Source organism: Agelaius tricolor, unplaced genomic scaffold, assembly GCF_023055355.1.
Source record: "Agelaius tricolor isolate 1412-34295 unplaced genomic scaffold, bAgeTri1.0.p SCAF_5, whole genome shotgun sequence".
NCBI classification, from domain to species: domain Eukaryota; kingdom Metazoa; phylum Chordata; class Aves; order Passeriformes; family Icteridae; genus Agelaius; species Agelaius tricolor.
This window is the reverse complement of record NW_027269265.1, coordinates 21,782,915-21,796,767: the sequence shown is the minus strand read 5'-3', so window position 1 is coordinate 21,796,767 and position 13,853 is coordinate 21,782,915. Positions and strand designations below refer to the sequence as shown.

General features: G+C 38.6%; 1 protein-coding gene across 21 annotated transcripts in view; it reads left to right on the top strand.

The window, feature by feature from the left end:
* NRXN3 (neurexin 3) overlaps positions 1 to 13,853 on the top strand; it is a 967,492-nt gene that overhangs the window by 94,318 nt on the left and 859,321 nt on the right. For 20 of the 21 annotated variants that reach the window (XM_071426711.1, XM_071426710.1, XM_071426706.1 and 17 more), the window contains exon 1: positions 2,908 to 2,915. Coding sequence is in view for 1 of the 21 variants with exons in the window: in XM_071426717.1 (XP_071282818.1) it covers positions 572 to 601 (30 nt within the window). In the remaining 20 variants the exon portion in view is untranslated. Of the gene's footprint in view, positions 1 to 571; positions 602 to 2,907; positions 2,916 to 13,853 lie in introns of those variants that run through there. The other variant, XM_071426717.1, reaches the window with a different exon arrangement.

The following is a 13,853-nucleotide window of genomic DNA, read 5'->3' as shown; positions in this document are numbered from 1 at the left end:
GTAAGTGTAAGCAGTGTTGATAGGCTCCTAAAAATACATTATGAAGCCACATGTTCAATAATGATAGCTTTGTGTGTGTGTATGCATTTAGACCAGAGGATTCGTTTGAAGCAGGTGTGGTGTGATCATGGCATCCCTTTTACTGACCACTGCAATCTTGAATTTAAAGTCTTTAGCTGAGGAGAAGTTATTTCTGTATATCTCTCCAGAGGAACAGCAGCTCACTGAAGACTGTCATTGCAGACCTTGGCTTCCATAGCCCATTTAGCTATAGTGGTGTGAAGTGCCTCTGGAGCCTCCCTCCCAGGGATGTGCTGAACCTCAGACACAATTCTGCAATGAGCAGCAGGTTTTTTCTACCAGTGACAGATGCTTTCCTGCTCGGTGTGGGAAGCAGTGCCTGCTAATGTTTGTGCCCTGTGTGCTACAACCATACTTGGTCTAGTTCAAGTATGTGAGCTCCAATCCTGACAGGTATTGGACTTGACCAGTGTGCATGGATATTACTGCTTCTTTTTCAGTTTTGTTCTTTTTCTCTTACTTCCTCTCTCTGTCTCTCTCTCTCTCTCAGGCCTCTCACACCTGATGATGGGTGAACAAGGTAAGTCCTTCCACTTTTTCTTTGTTTCTATCACTGATCATGAAGAAGCTTTGTCCCTGCTGCATTTCTGGGCTAGGCTTTGCATAACAAAAGCAACTAAACTTGTAGAGTGCCAGTCAAGCCATTTGAATTTTTGCCTCTGTGTCCCATGAGCCAAGGCTTCTTGTCAACCTGGGACTCAGTGGCCCAGGAGGGAGCATGAAATGGTTCCATGGAAGGTAAAAAGGTATGCATCCCTCTTCCATGCAGCCCACCAACTACTTTATCTTGCCATTTCTTTCTTCTTGTGCCAGCTGTAATGACTCCCACTTCTACTTACTAAATGTATACCTCAACGTTGGTCTTTATTTTAAGAGTACAATTATTACAAAAAGTATATTAATAACCCTTGTGGCATGATCCTAATTCATTATAAATCCTGAGGAAATTTGCATATAATGGCCTGCAAGTCCTGTGTCTGCAATTTAAATTACTCACATACAGAACAAAATGGTTGAGAAGAACAACAGGGCTAACCCCATATTGAGCTACAAATGGGATCTAGGCCCAGATCAGAGATCACATTATAACATTTCAGCCTGCACAGAGGTACAGATCTATAGTCTGTGACAGGATGGAGTAATTAGTCCTATTTTGCACTGTGAGGATGTGGAGTAAGAAGCTGGTGAGAACAGGTAAAGCAAGGAGAATTGTGGTTCTGTTTGTCTCTGACAGTACCAGTGTCTTACTGACACAGGTGCGCAGGAGTTAGCAGCACTCCCGATGCCTTCTGGTCTTGTGAATGCAGAAGTGAAACAACTTAAGACTTAATGCAAGGTGTGTGCAACTGGTAGTGGTACACTAGGAAAACCAGAGCAAGTGTTTGGCCTAGGGGAAGAAAATGTAAGTTTTGACTCTAAAGCCTAATGAGGCTTTCCTAGACTAGATGTATGCAAAAGCTTTTTTGCCATTAAGTAAGCATGTATCTGAAGATAGATAGTCCAAGGAATAAGATAGTGCATAGTGCCACTGTAGGCTAAAGATTCATTATGTATCTCCGTGAAATGTAGAAGGACTTGAGACATAATCAGTTTTTATTCTATTTTTCAAGGCAGATATCTGCTCTGAGGTCATGAAAGGTTAGGTAACAACCAGAAGCGAAGTAGGGGCTTACTTAACAGTTTCTGTACTGCATAACATCCCTGTGTGGTAGGAAAAGTACGAAAATCGGGCTCTTTCAGGATGTGTGTCAAGACCATGGTGTTTGGCATGTGGAGCATTTGACTGAACTCTGGAAATCATTGAGCTCCTTCTGTGTCCCCACTTACTGTTCAGCTGGGCTCATGGCTCAGAGGTTGTGCTTATTGAAGGATCATCCAGCAGATAGATCCCTTCAGCATGTCCTAGTTGCTGAGGATTCAGTTGAGTATGGCAAGCTGTTTTGGCAGAGGAAGGCATGTTGGAAAGTGATCAGAACAGTTGATGGCCACTTTCATTCTCAAAACCACTGAACATTTCTTTATAGTAGTCTGTGATTTAGCACTGGATTATGTAAACAGTTGCACTTGGACATTTAAATTACAAGTTGCAACCCAGCTGGCTCATGAAGACTTGCTTGACCTATTCAGGCCAGTCATCAGCACTTTGTATACTCCCTCATCTGGCAAAAATGTAAAAACTATTGGCTTCTGGCAATTTCAGCCACCCTTGTTTATCTATAACACACCAGGGAACAGTGGCTTCTCTTTTCTTGCCAACAAACTCACAGATATTGCCTTTTGATAAATATTTACTGTCTATAAAAATATTATGGATATAAAAATATGTAAATGTATATGTGTGAGTAAATATGCAATGTCAACATTATATACAAATACATTAGCTCTGCTAGGTGAGATGTTTTTAGCAAATATATTACCATGAGATTTATTTTTTTTCCTGTCCTAGTCTGTTGTTGCCTTTGCTGTTTTGAATTTTACGTGGATTGAGGCATATCACTGGCGTGGTATTGCATGAGCAGTTTGCATTTCTCAGTAGAAAATCAAATTAAAGCTTAACCAGGCAGCTGCTGATTGTACTGTCAGTGGTTTAAGCTTTGCTTTGTGCTTTAGTTGTGGTGTGTCTCTTGTTTTTCCCTTGACATTGTGTTTTGTTGGGTTTGGCTGCTAGATAAATATGCTCGTTTCCTTGTTTTTCTAAGTATGGCTGGTGATGTATTTTTCTGGTTTTTTATGTTTCCTCCTTCTCTTCTCTTTTGCCTCCTCCGTGGTGGACACCTCTCTTGTTCCTCCTCTTAACTGGATGCACACCTTCCTGTCTGTAGGTAGAAGTAAAGGTAGAGATCACATTCTTTCTAAGACTTCATTGCTTGTAAAACAATGTTTGTTGATGGGCAAAGTGTATTTTTATGAATGCGTTTCATATTGGAACTTAATCTTTTATTTTTAAAAGTGTCTTAACAATCTTTTGTATTGAATTACGGAGGAAATATGTATTAAGATTTAATGCTTTGAGGCCTTGCTAAGAGATGTTATTTTCTCCCTACTCACACTAAATGTGGGCTGTGCAGTGTCAGGCCATCTGTAGCTGGTGATGCTGGGGGGTGCAAAAGGTTCATCAGTTCAGCCAAGGATAGAGCCATAGGCTGGTGAGCTCATCCTGCTGACACTTGCTCTAGAGTGATGCCACTGCTGGTAGTTTTCTACTGGTGTTAGTGGCAGCAGAACCTGGGCATGTCCAGTACCACTCAACAATGGAGGTTTTGTGAGCTGTTGTTTCTTCCCCTGGCTCTGCTTCCCATCATTCCTGTTAGTGCAAAGGTGTTTTTCAAAGAGAAATTGAGTTGCAGAAAAGCTGCAGAGGAAGCAGAAGTAATCAGCACTGCTAAGCAGAGAGGTCCATTTCCTTTGCAGCCCAGTAAAGCACAGGACATGCTAGTCTGCTCTGGGGCTCCAACTTGCTCTTCAGCAGCTCACACCTCAGCTTAGGCATGCTGAGGGCAGTCATCCATCCCTTATCAAAACTGCCAAAAAGGCAAAATGCTGCAAACTTGCTATGGGCCTTTAGTTGGACTGGAAGGAAAAGTAAAGATTGATTGACAAGTTATAAACATGGCTTGAGAAAACCTTTGTTTTGATCCTATTTTACAATGAGAAAGATTAAAAGGTTTTGTTATGCTGAGGCTTACTCTGTTCCAATGAATACACTGCTGAAAAATCTGATATATTTATTACCATGATTTGAACACGTTGGATGATGTTGGATCATGTTGTGTCCATGCCAGTAAGACACTGGGGAATGAAATGACTAGTTGTGCAGCTATGAATTTGGGAGGGATATGAGCTCAGAGGATTTGTTCATAATAACTTTCCTTGGAGGCACAAGCAGTCTCTGCTCGATAGTTACTACTTCTGTAATACCTGAATTCTAGGGTGCACAAAGGCATATTAAACACCTTAATTTGTATGATTCCTTTTTCTGATGCCCAGCTTTCTTCTAACAATATTGTATTGTTGAATTCCCTGTGATGGCCTATGTTATGTAATCAATACTATTTGTTCTATTTTGAGGTTGGAAAAAATATTCCAATAATTAATTTCATAGTTTTTCTATTCTCTCCAAACTTGGGTGATGGAGGGTAATACCTAAGCTGTACTCAGAGCTATCTTCTCAGTAAGAGGTGAACATCAGAACATAGTAATCACATATGTAGACTGTAAAAAAATATGAGAACCTGAAGCTCTAGGCAGACCATATAAAATGTCAGTGCCTCAACACAGCTGCCAATAATTCAGTTAGCTGATATATGGCTTAGTGTGGTTTAAGGGTCAGTGTAGATCAGGGCAAGTCTTGTGTGATGTTAGTTCATGTTCTTTTCTTGGGTGGTATTTATGCTTCAGGCCAGCCTGTGTAGGACTAAGCTGAAAGTCTTCTCCAAGGCAAATCTTCTAAGTGAGCTGGTAGGCATGAAGATTATAACTTATAGTCCACTGTTAATTAATATGTACTGAAACTTAATTTATTGTGTCATTGAGTGACAATATCATTTCACTTCCCAGCTATGTGTAGTTTTTAGCTCTAGTTATAGCAAGTAACTTTGTCAGAGAACCATCAGTCTGTGTGAAAAATGGCATTCATTTCAGAGGGCTCAAACTGTAATTTTGAACCCACACATGGCCTTCAGCTCACAGAGAAAGTGGCACCAGATGCCTTTAGTGCTTGCATGGAAGGTTTGTATTTTTTGGCATTCTTGTAGTTTTTAGTAAAAACTGGCAACAACTCTGTCTCATGTCATATATATAGCCAAAAGATATGATGTATTTGATTTCATTTTGGATATGATGTACTTGATTTCATAAAACTTCTTCATAGCATATAGTGGTCTGTGACCTTGCATTCACCATTTAAAGCAAGTGTTTGATTAGTTGTCTCCACTGCAGTAAATAGGCTTTCTCTGCATCTATCCTTTTTAAAAAGTTCAGGAAATTTAATTTTTTTTTAAAATAAGTTCCTGGAAAATTGAAGAAGATGAAGTGTAGGTGTTCTGGGGTAATGGCTGGAGTAGTTGAGATACAGACAAGCACCTGGATATTACTCGCATTTTAACCTGAGCTGAGGTTTCAGGTTAAATGCATTGAATTCTTATTTGAGATATGAAACTGGTCATGGAGGTGAGGTAAATATGTGATGAGCAAGGACTTTTGTTTAGTTTGGTAAGAATTGCTGAATATGACCTCTCTTCTGGAGAGGTACTGGCAATTAAGGAACAATTATATTAAGTTTACTTCCCTAATGCTTCCCCACAAGTAAACGATATCAAAAGAAATGACAAATATCCAACTTTAATTTGCTACTGGAGTTAATGTGTTATCACCTTCTTCCATATAATTTGTTCTCTAGAAAGTCTTTGTTAAGGAAATGGTTATTTGCTGTTTTGTTACCTTCCGCCATGTGGGTTTTATTTTACCATCACTCTTGGTTTGGATCTCACTTCTACTGAGGCTCATATCGCCTTTGAAAATTGTCTGTATTCTTGGTGGGAATCTGCTATTTTTAGTGAATTAAGTCCTTGGCCTTCTTGAAGGCAATAGCAAAATTCACATTGACTCCAGTGGGCCAATGAACCAAGGAACTGAAGATGCCCTCTCTGACATAGGGAATGACCAGTGAGGTGGTTTCTGGGTGTGCATGGGACACCCTGTAGCAGCCGTGCAGTCTGCAGACTGCTGGCTCTTCTCCAAGGCATGTGGCTCCTTCCTTTCCTTCCTTTCCTTCCTTTCCTTCCTTTCCTTCCTTTCCTTCCTTTCCTTCCTTTCCTTCCTTTCCTTCCTTTCCTTCCTTTCCTTCCTTTCCTTCCTTTCCTTCCTTTCCTTCCTTTCCTTCCTTTCCTTCCTTTCCTTCCTTTCCTCGTTGTGCTCAGTGTGAACTACACAGCTGCCTTCTCAGTTCCAGTATGAAGTAGGTTTTTTCTTAATTGTCAGAGAGAAATGAAACAGTGGGATCTTTTAAAATGCATGTTGTGTGGACCAAAGGTTTCTGCCAATTCTGCCCTTTAATAATCAGCATTGCAAAATCAGATTATCTGCTTTGGTCCTACCTGCTCTTAACTGAAGTAGGTCTTTCAAGTCTTGAAAGATTTAGCATTGCTCTCAAAGAATGAGGTTCTTATTTCGTTGAGATGTTCAATAATATTGACCTGAAGGTAATGGCACAGGAAAAATGAAATAGCATTTGTGGGCTTGACTAGAAGGAAATGACTGGACCTTACTGGTCAGGAAAATATTTTCAAGTTCTTTTTCACCAGTAATACCATTAAGATTTGTATTGGCTTGCTTCAGAAATAGTGTAGCCAGCAGGACCAGGGCAGTGGTCATCCCCTGTACTTAGTGAGGCTGCACCTTGGGTGCTGTGTCCAGTTCTGGGCTCCTCATTTCAAGGAAGACATTGAGGTGTTGAGGTGTAGAGATGGGCAGCAGAGCTGGAGAAGGCTTTGGGGCACAAATCTGATGAGGAGCAGCTGAGGGAGCTGGGGGTGTTTAGTCTGGGGAAAAAAAGGCTCAGGGGAGACCTCCTTGCCCCCTACAACTACCTGAAAGGCCAGCCTAGCAAGGCTGAGATCAGCCTCTTCGTCCAAGTAAGAAGAGATGGAATGAAGGGAAATGGCTTCAGGTTGAACCAGGGATGGATTTAGATGGGATATTAGTAAAAACTTCTTTATGGAAAGAGTTGTCAAACATGGGAACAGGCTGCCCAGGGCAGTGGTTGACTTGCCAGTCCTGGAGATGCTTAAAAGATGTGTAGATAGGGTACTCATGGACACAGTTTACTGATGGACTTGGCAGTGCTGGGGGTTGGACTTGATGACCTTAAATGTCTTTTCCAGTCTAAATGGTTCTATAGTTGTATGTGAATAAGTCCAGCTGAATGGCCAAGAGTTTATGCAAATGTTGAAGTGAAACATCAGTAACAAATTAAATCGTTTGTGCTCTCTAAATGTCTAATTATACAAGGGGAAAAACAACACTACATTTGTCTTGCCAGCCTTGGCAGTGGTTTTTAGGCTCTGCTTTGCCCTGTAAAGTATCTTGATATTTGGATTTTAAATGTGAATATTGTATGGTTTTGGTTTCTACAATTAAAAGTATTAATGAAAGGACTCTAAAATATGTGTGGGTAGTGGGTTTGTTTTCCTTTGGTGAGAAAAAAAATTTACATTTTTATAAGGATGGTGACTTTCAATTCTAACTTTACTCTTAATGACTACTTAAAAAAATCAAGCATTTTATTTTACGATTAGCAAATAACAAATATGCAAAACCTCTTCAATGGAATCAAAGCCCCTTGAATGAAGATGTTATTCTTCTGGAATAAATTTTTTTTGTAAGTGAATTTTGGCTGCTGGTTTCATATTTTGTTTAGGGAAGAAAGAAATATTTTAATGTAATTTGTTGAAGTCTCTAATTAGAGGTGATTGATAGTTGATGATTTCAAATGTAAAGTATTTGGTGGCATTTCTGCAAGGCATTCATCCTATTTCTTTATATTCCAGTGGTGATGACATTTTCTAAATTTTGGGGAATGAAGTCACTTAAATGTTCAATATCAGCTAATGCAAAGGAATAGATGTCTTCTTTTTATACCTCTTTGTGTAATACATTTATGAACACAAACATAATAGGACAGTTCTGGTAAATTATTTTTGTGCTTATGAGCATGTGAGTTTACAAATATTATGTATGCATAAGATATTAAATAATACTTTAAGTATTTTGTAGTTTATAGGTAATTAATTTTTTCTCATATGTTTTCTTTCTGCCTTGTTTTAAAACTGTCTTTCTGATGTGTGAATAAGCAGCTGATTCTTTGCTGGCTTTCATTTTTATTAAGAATAATGATTCCTGTGAGAGTTAAAGGCATTGTGGTTGTGTTGTGTGTAAACAGGAGCTAAAATATTGTCGTCTCAGGCTGTGTTGTAGTCTCCTGTTTTCAACCAAGCTCAGGTTTCTCTCTACCCAGAGAGAGTGTTTAATGGATATAATTGAAAGTCTTTTCCCCTACCCCCCCTCCCTGGTTTTTTCATTTGAGGCATTCAGTGGTATGTAGAGATGCAGAGGTAGCAAAACAGGCCATGTGCTTTGTAAAAGGCAGGCTAATAGCACTTCTGATGGATTTCTGATTTTTAAAGTGCTGTATGTTTCATTAAAATTTACATGTAAAGTAAGGGCAAGTGCAGTGACATGAAAGCTAATGCAAGTTGCACATCTTGACATAATAACAATCACAAGAAACTGGAGATCCCAGATGGCAGCTTGGCCTTTGCCATCCATTTAATAAGCTACTAACTGCTAATTATTGCACTGTTATGGGCAAGTTAATTTACTGTTGACTCTTAAAGAGACATTGTGCATTTTCCTGACATTTAGGTTTTTCAGTTTAGATTTGAAAGTGTTTCTCCTCTGCAGATTGAAGCCCTTCCAATGGATGGTAACAAAGAGACAAAGAAACAGAACAGGAAATGGAACATAATAATCTGTGGGGTTTTTTTGATGATAGCAGAATACAGGGTTGTGGTGGTTTGGGCCTTTCTAGGGCATCGGTTTTTAGCTGAAAAGAACACTGGCTTTATTAAATCTAAGATTTAAGTTTTGCATTTAACAGCAGATGGAGAGTTAGTATTGTTAAAAATAAATAGAACATCTTTCCCTTAAATAATTGAAGCTTGAGATTGATTCTGAAAATAAGAGAAACTAGAAATAGAAAATCAAAATTACAGGTTCATTTCTTTTGCCAGAGAGGATTTGAAGGCAAAATTTCAACCCACAAATCTGAAAGCTAAAATGTCCACTGTATTTTTTGAAAAATTCTTCACTTTAATGTTACTTACCTGGTTGTCATATTACAGGGAAGGAATGTTATCTGTAAAGCATAAAAATTTTTAAAGCAATCTTTTTTTTTTTTTCCAGTTGAAATGGACATTCAGTAATGAGACCAGTCAGGGAGAAGTTTTGATCTAAGAACCTATTTAGAAATGAAGGAACAGCTGCAGTTTAAATGGACTCTAATTCTCACAGTTAATGCTGTTTTGTGAGCGCATGATTGTCTCTGATAACGTTTGGGAGGAGTGTGGTGGGTAATAGCTTATTTCCTGGGCTTTATGGTAATGCAGCAAAGTGATGATAATGCCATCAGAAACTAAAATAGACCCTGTCACACACATCAGACAGTTGCAAAAATAGGAAACCCCGTGAAAGAGGGGAGTTTCCTGCTTTAAGGCTCCTTGTGGCCTTCTGTGGACTAGAGAGATAACGTTATGGTATTGAACAGTTTAGAAAATATGTGCTGTGTAAGCTGGATCTTGTACATTAAAAATAAGAGCTTACCAACAGCAGCCTTATTTGCTGTGCTTTACCAGCTGGTAAATATTTTGACTAGAGATCAGGGAATAACATGCCATGCAAATGGTTGTAAAACTGTTACTGTGAAGAAGGTCATGTGTGTCAGTTACTAATTCATGCCTAATGGTGTGTGATTTTCCCCACATCAGTATTGTGGGTTTTGATTCTGATTTTGGCAAAGCATATCTTCCTGTGACATGCAGAACTCTTCATTTTTTTGGCTGTACTCATCCTTTCATGGAGCTAGAGCTCCTTCTCATGCTGGTTTTCATTTCCTCATTTGTTTCAAAAGCCTTGATAGTTTGGAGTGCATGTATAGAAATCAGTGCTGATAGGCTATGAAATAAGGGGAGATAATAGAAAATACCACTGCTGAGAGCAAGGAATCAGGTGTGAACCCAGCCATCAAGGTTGTGGCATATACATTTGTTTTGAAAGCCTTTTTGTTTTGAAATTTTGGTTCCTGATAACCTACCCTGCAAGTTGCTGTGCTGAGTCTACTGCATTCCCTAAACAGCTGGAGAACCCTAACAAAATTAATGGTGTTTTGCACTTGGGAATGTGTTATGTACCTGCAGGGATAAAGTCCCCAGAGTCTGTTATAGAAGATTTTCTGTGAGATATTGGTCTCATACTAGATGAGCTTTTATACTGAGAGGTTTCATGCACTGATATTAAGAGCCATAGTCTTCACTGTTCTGGAAGCATTTTATTGTGGTATACCTGATACTGAAGCAGAGGAAATGCACTAATGTAAAAGAAACAGTGCAGGGAGGAATCTGACTCTAAAACTGTTCCAACACTATCCTGAGGGACTCTGGATAATTCTCATTAAATTATGGCCTTAGTTCTCTTGTTAAACACTGCAAAGCATTTAATAGAAATGGTTCTTTACCAGCATTGCTTTGTGGGGAAAGGCTTTAAACAGAACTGGTACTTTTAGGATTTGTGTACACAGTTGTCACCATTAAAAAGTCAGTAGCATTTGCCAAGCAGTACCACACAGTGGTGCCTGAGAAATCACCTCCTCTCCTACAGTAAAGCAAGAAGATGGTATGTAATATTTGTAGGTAAGTGTTTACAATTTGATTTTTTCAATTGCATGCATTTTAATCGAGCTTTTCTCTCATATCAATCAGTTTGATTGGGGAACTGCTTATGGGTCAGATTATTTCTAAAACAACACATGATTCCTTTTAATTGACCAAATTCTTTTTATTGAAGACTTAAAAAAAATTCAGTGTTTGCTCTAAAATACTATATCTTTGTGATTTTTTTATTGTTAGTAGTGGTAAGAAAAAGGTATAATATGTTAAAATAATTGTATTTTAAAGGGATCTGAGGTCTTATTAGGTATAGTGAATTGCATTAAGCCAGCATTATGAAGCATACACCTTTATTCCCCTAATTACTGGTATATTAATAATGACCAGGTTGATGATGAATGTTCTGATCACCAGCTGGGATCAGATAATTACATTTGATTATGTAAAGAGTTAGTTGCTATAAGCCTTGAAATATTAAAACTTGGCTAGAATAAATATCACTGAAGAACCTTTGTCTTTTACATGTGTATTCAGCTGCCTGTTCTCTGAGCAATTCTTGGTTCACTCGCTAATGTTGGGAAGCAAACTGTGAACAGTTATTTTCCAAGCCTGTGAATGTTGATAAAAGGATCTTGCATGGCTGTTGGCTTGTCCTGTGAGGGGAGAGCACATTGCTGCATCGCAGCACAGGGATTACAGGCTCTCGTTTAGCTCTGCGTTAAAGATGTTGCAAGCTTTTGTAAAACCCAGGGCAGCCCTAGCATCGCTGCGCATTTGCATTTTCCAGCTCTCACAAAGGGCACACACCTTTCAGGCACCGGTGCCTTTCAGGACTGGCCAACTCCATCATCCAAATAACACATTTATCTGACTGTTTTCATATTTATTTTGGCTAGTCTTACTCTGCAGACAGTCTCAGAGAAGTCTGTAGGCATGTGTGCAAGCTGCATTCTACATGTGTTTTTTATCTTTCGGTTTACCAAATTATTTTTCCCCAGAATTTTTTCACTTCCTAAATATCCATTGATTTTTCTTACCCCCGTTGTTATACTACTGAAAAAACCTATAACTTTGTTACTTGTCTCATGAAATACTGTTACAAAGAAGGCTTTATGTCACTGATCATTGGCAGTTTGAACAGAATATCATTTTTGCCACACTGTGACAGACCATTTATGCCAGATTGTGGAAAAAATCTTTGCCTAAAGTTGGAAAAATCAGAATGTTTAGATTGTAAGGCTCTCTTTAGAAATTACTTGCTATACTTAAAGTACTCAATTCCAGGCTGGGCATTTAAATTTATCAGTAAATTTTATATTAAGATACTATACTAGAGACATTATTATACTAGAGACAAGATATTGTGCTATACACACTAGTAATTTTTCTTTGCTACATTCTTGTACTTTATTTGTTCTCTCTGTTGACTCTGTCTTTAAAACAGATGTATTTTAAGAGAAATCTGTGGACACAATTTCCTGCTATGCTGCACTGTACATCCATAATGGTATGAAAGTATTATGTGGTGGATGCACTTATTGTATTATCAGGCAGAACTAAGAGAGCTCCCTTTGATTTTCCAAATGCTGATTTTTTTTTTTTTTTTTTTTTTGGTGTTGGGGAAGAGAAGAGTGGAGAGAGAATCTCTGATTTTCTTTCTTTTTGTCTTCTAAGGTTCTTTTATTTAAACCAGTGCAGTTTTCTTACTAATTTTCTCCTTCAGGTGTTTGCTATCAATCTGCTGGGTTAAACTTTGTGCTATTCCATCAGGCAAGTTTTGTAAATGTTGATCAGTGCATGAAATCAGTTCTTAAATGGTTGCAAAATTGCCTTCCTTCAGACTGTTTTGATCACAAGGGCTTTCAAGTGTCAAAGTCATTTGGAGAACTAGATAGATAAAATGCATGAGCACTAAGCTTTTTCCAGGATAGAATAAATAAATGTATTTTCTACTGTGTGCTCTGCCTTTGGTAGTGATTGTTAAAAGGGAAAAAAAAGAAAGGCAATGATATTAAATATTTACATGAGTGATTTAGTTGTGTAATCTTGTGCTATGCATCCCTGTTTAATAGTGAAATCAGCTACTGCTGAAGTAAATGCCATTAAACTGGTAGTGCTGTGAAGGTCACTGCATTTACAATGTCAAAGCAATTTATAGAGAATAATGATTTTTGTCAGCTTTCCAATGAACCAACACCCCTTCTTTTTGTCTTCCAAAAATAACTGAAAATAAATTTATTTCAGAAATCATTTTGTCTTTGACTCTCCTCCCATCTGACTGATTTTGGAGCTTGAAACCACTTTACAAGTTTTCACATTGATGAGCTCAGTGGATAAACACTGATTCCCTTCTTTCTGGCCTTGAGCTTGTTACAGCTCTATTTGCTGGGATTTCCAGTTGGCCATTTCTCAGCAGTTCATTTTAAGAGATACTTAATTATGGCCTCCACTCTTATGAGTGACTGCTTTTCTTCCCTTGTATTTCCAGCCATATCTATCTGTGAATCTCATGAAAACTCTTTTTTTTGTGTGTGTGCTGATTGTTTGTCATCAGCAGAGCACATGTAGCATGTTGACAATTCACCTCCTGAACTGGTGTCTTATAAATACTTGGAGTACATTCCTGCACAGCATCATGCTTACTGAAGAGGCCTCAGAAGCAAGAGCTGTGTTCCTGGCTCTGCAGATGACTTTCCCTGTGAATTTTTGGGGTCTTTGTGCCTCTGCAGCAATGGAGTGGGGACAGAAGCCCTTCACCACTGAACAAGGAGCTGCTGCATTGACACCTAGAGCGTGTCCTGAAAACAATACACAGCCAGTACAGAGCATTATCATTCAGCTTCACATCCGTCCAGCAAGAAGGTTAATTATTTGTTTTCCTTGTTTTACAGTTGAATGAGCAGAAGCACACAGAGATGGAGAGAGCTGGAGGAGAACAGGCAATAAATGCCAGAGTTCTCTTGTCCTTTCCTGTTTCTCTAAGCACCAGTGCAATCTATTTTATAAACCACCAAATAACTTGCCTCCTATACCAAGGACTCTGCCAATTAGATTCCACTTGCTAAAGCAATACTCTAAAAAGATTAAAACTGTATTTACCTGTTGATAAACATGTACATGACCACAGAAATAGCAATCATATTTTACAAAGGGAAATGACACATATTCTCTGTAAAAAATTCTACAGAAGGAAATAACCTATCCTAATGCAAAGGTGCCCCAGGTGTGCTGTGTAAGGATTTTGTTGGGAAAGTTAATGCAAGCACACAGAGACAGTGAGGGTTTCTCTTTGAAGGCATGAAATTTAAGGGCAAGTGGAAAAGAACTAAGGCA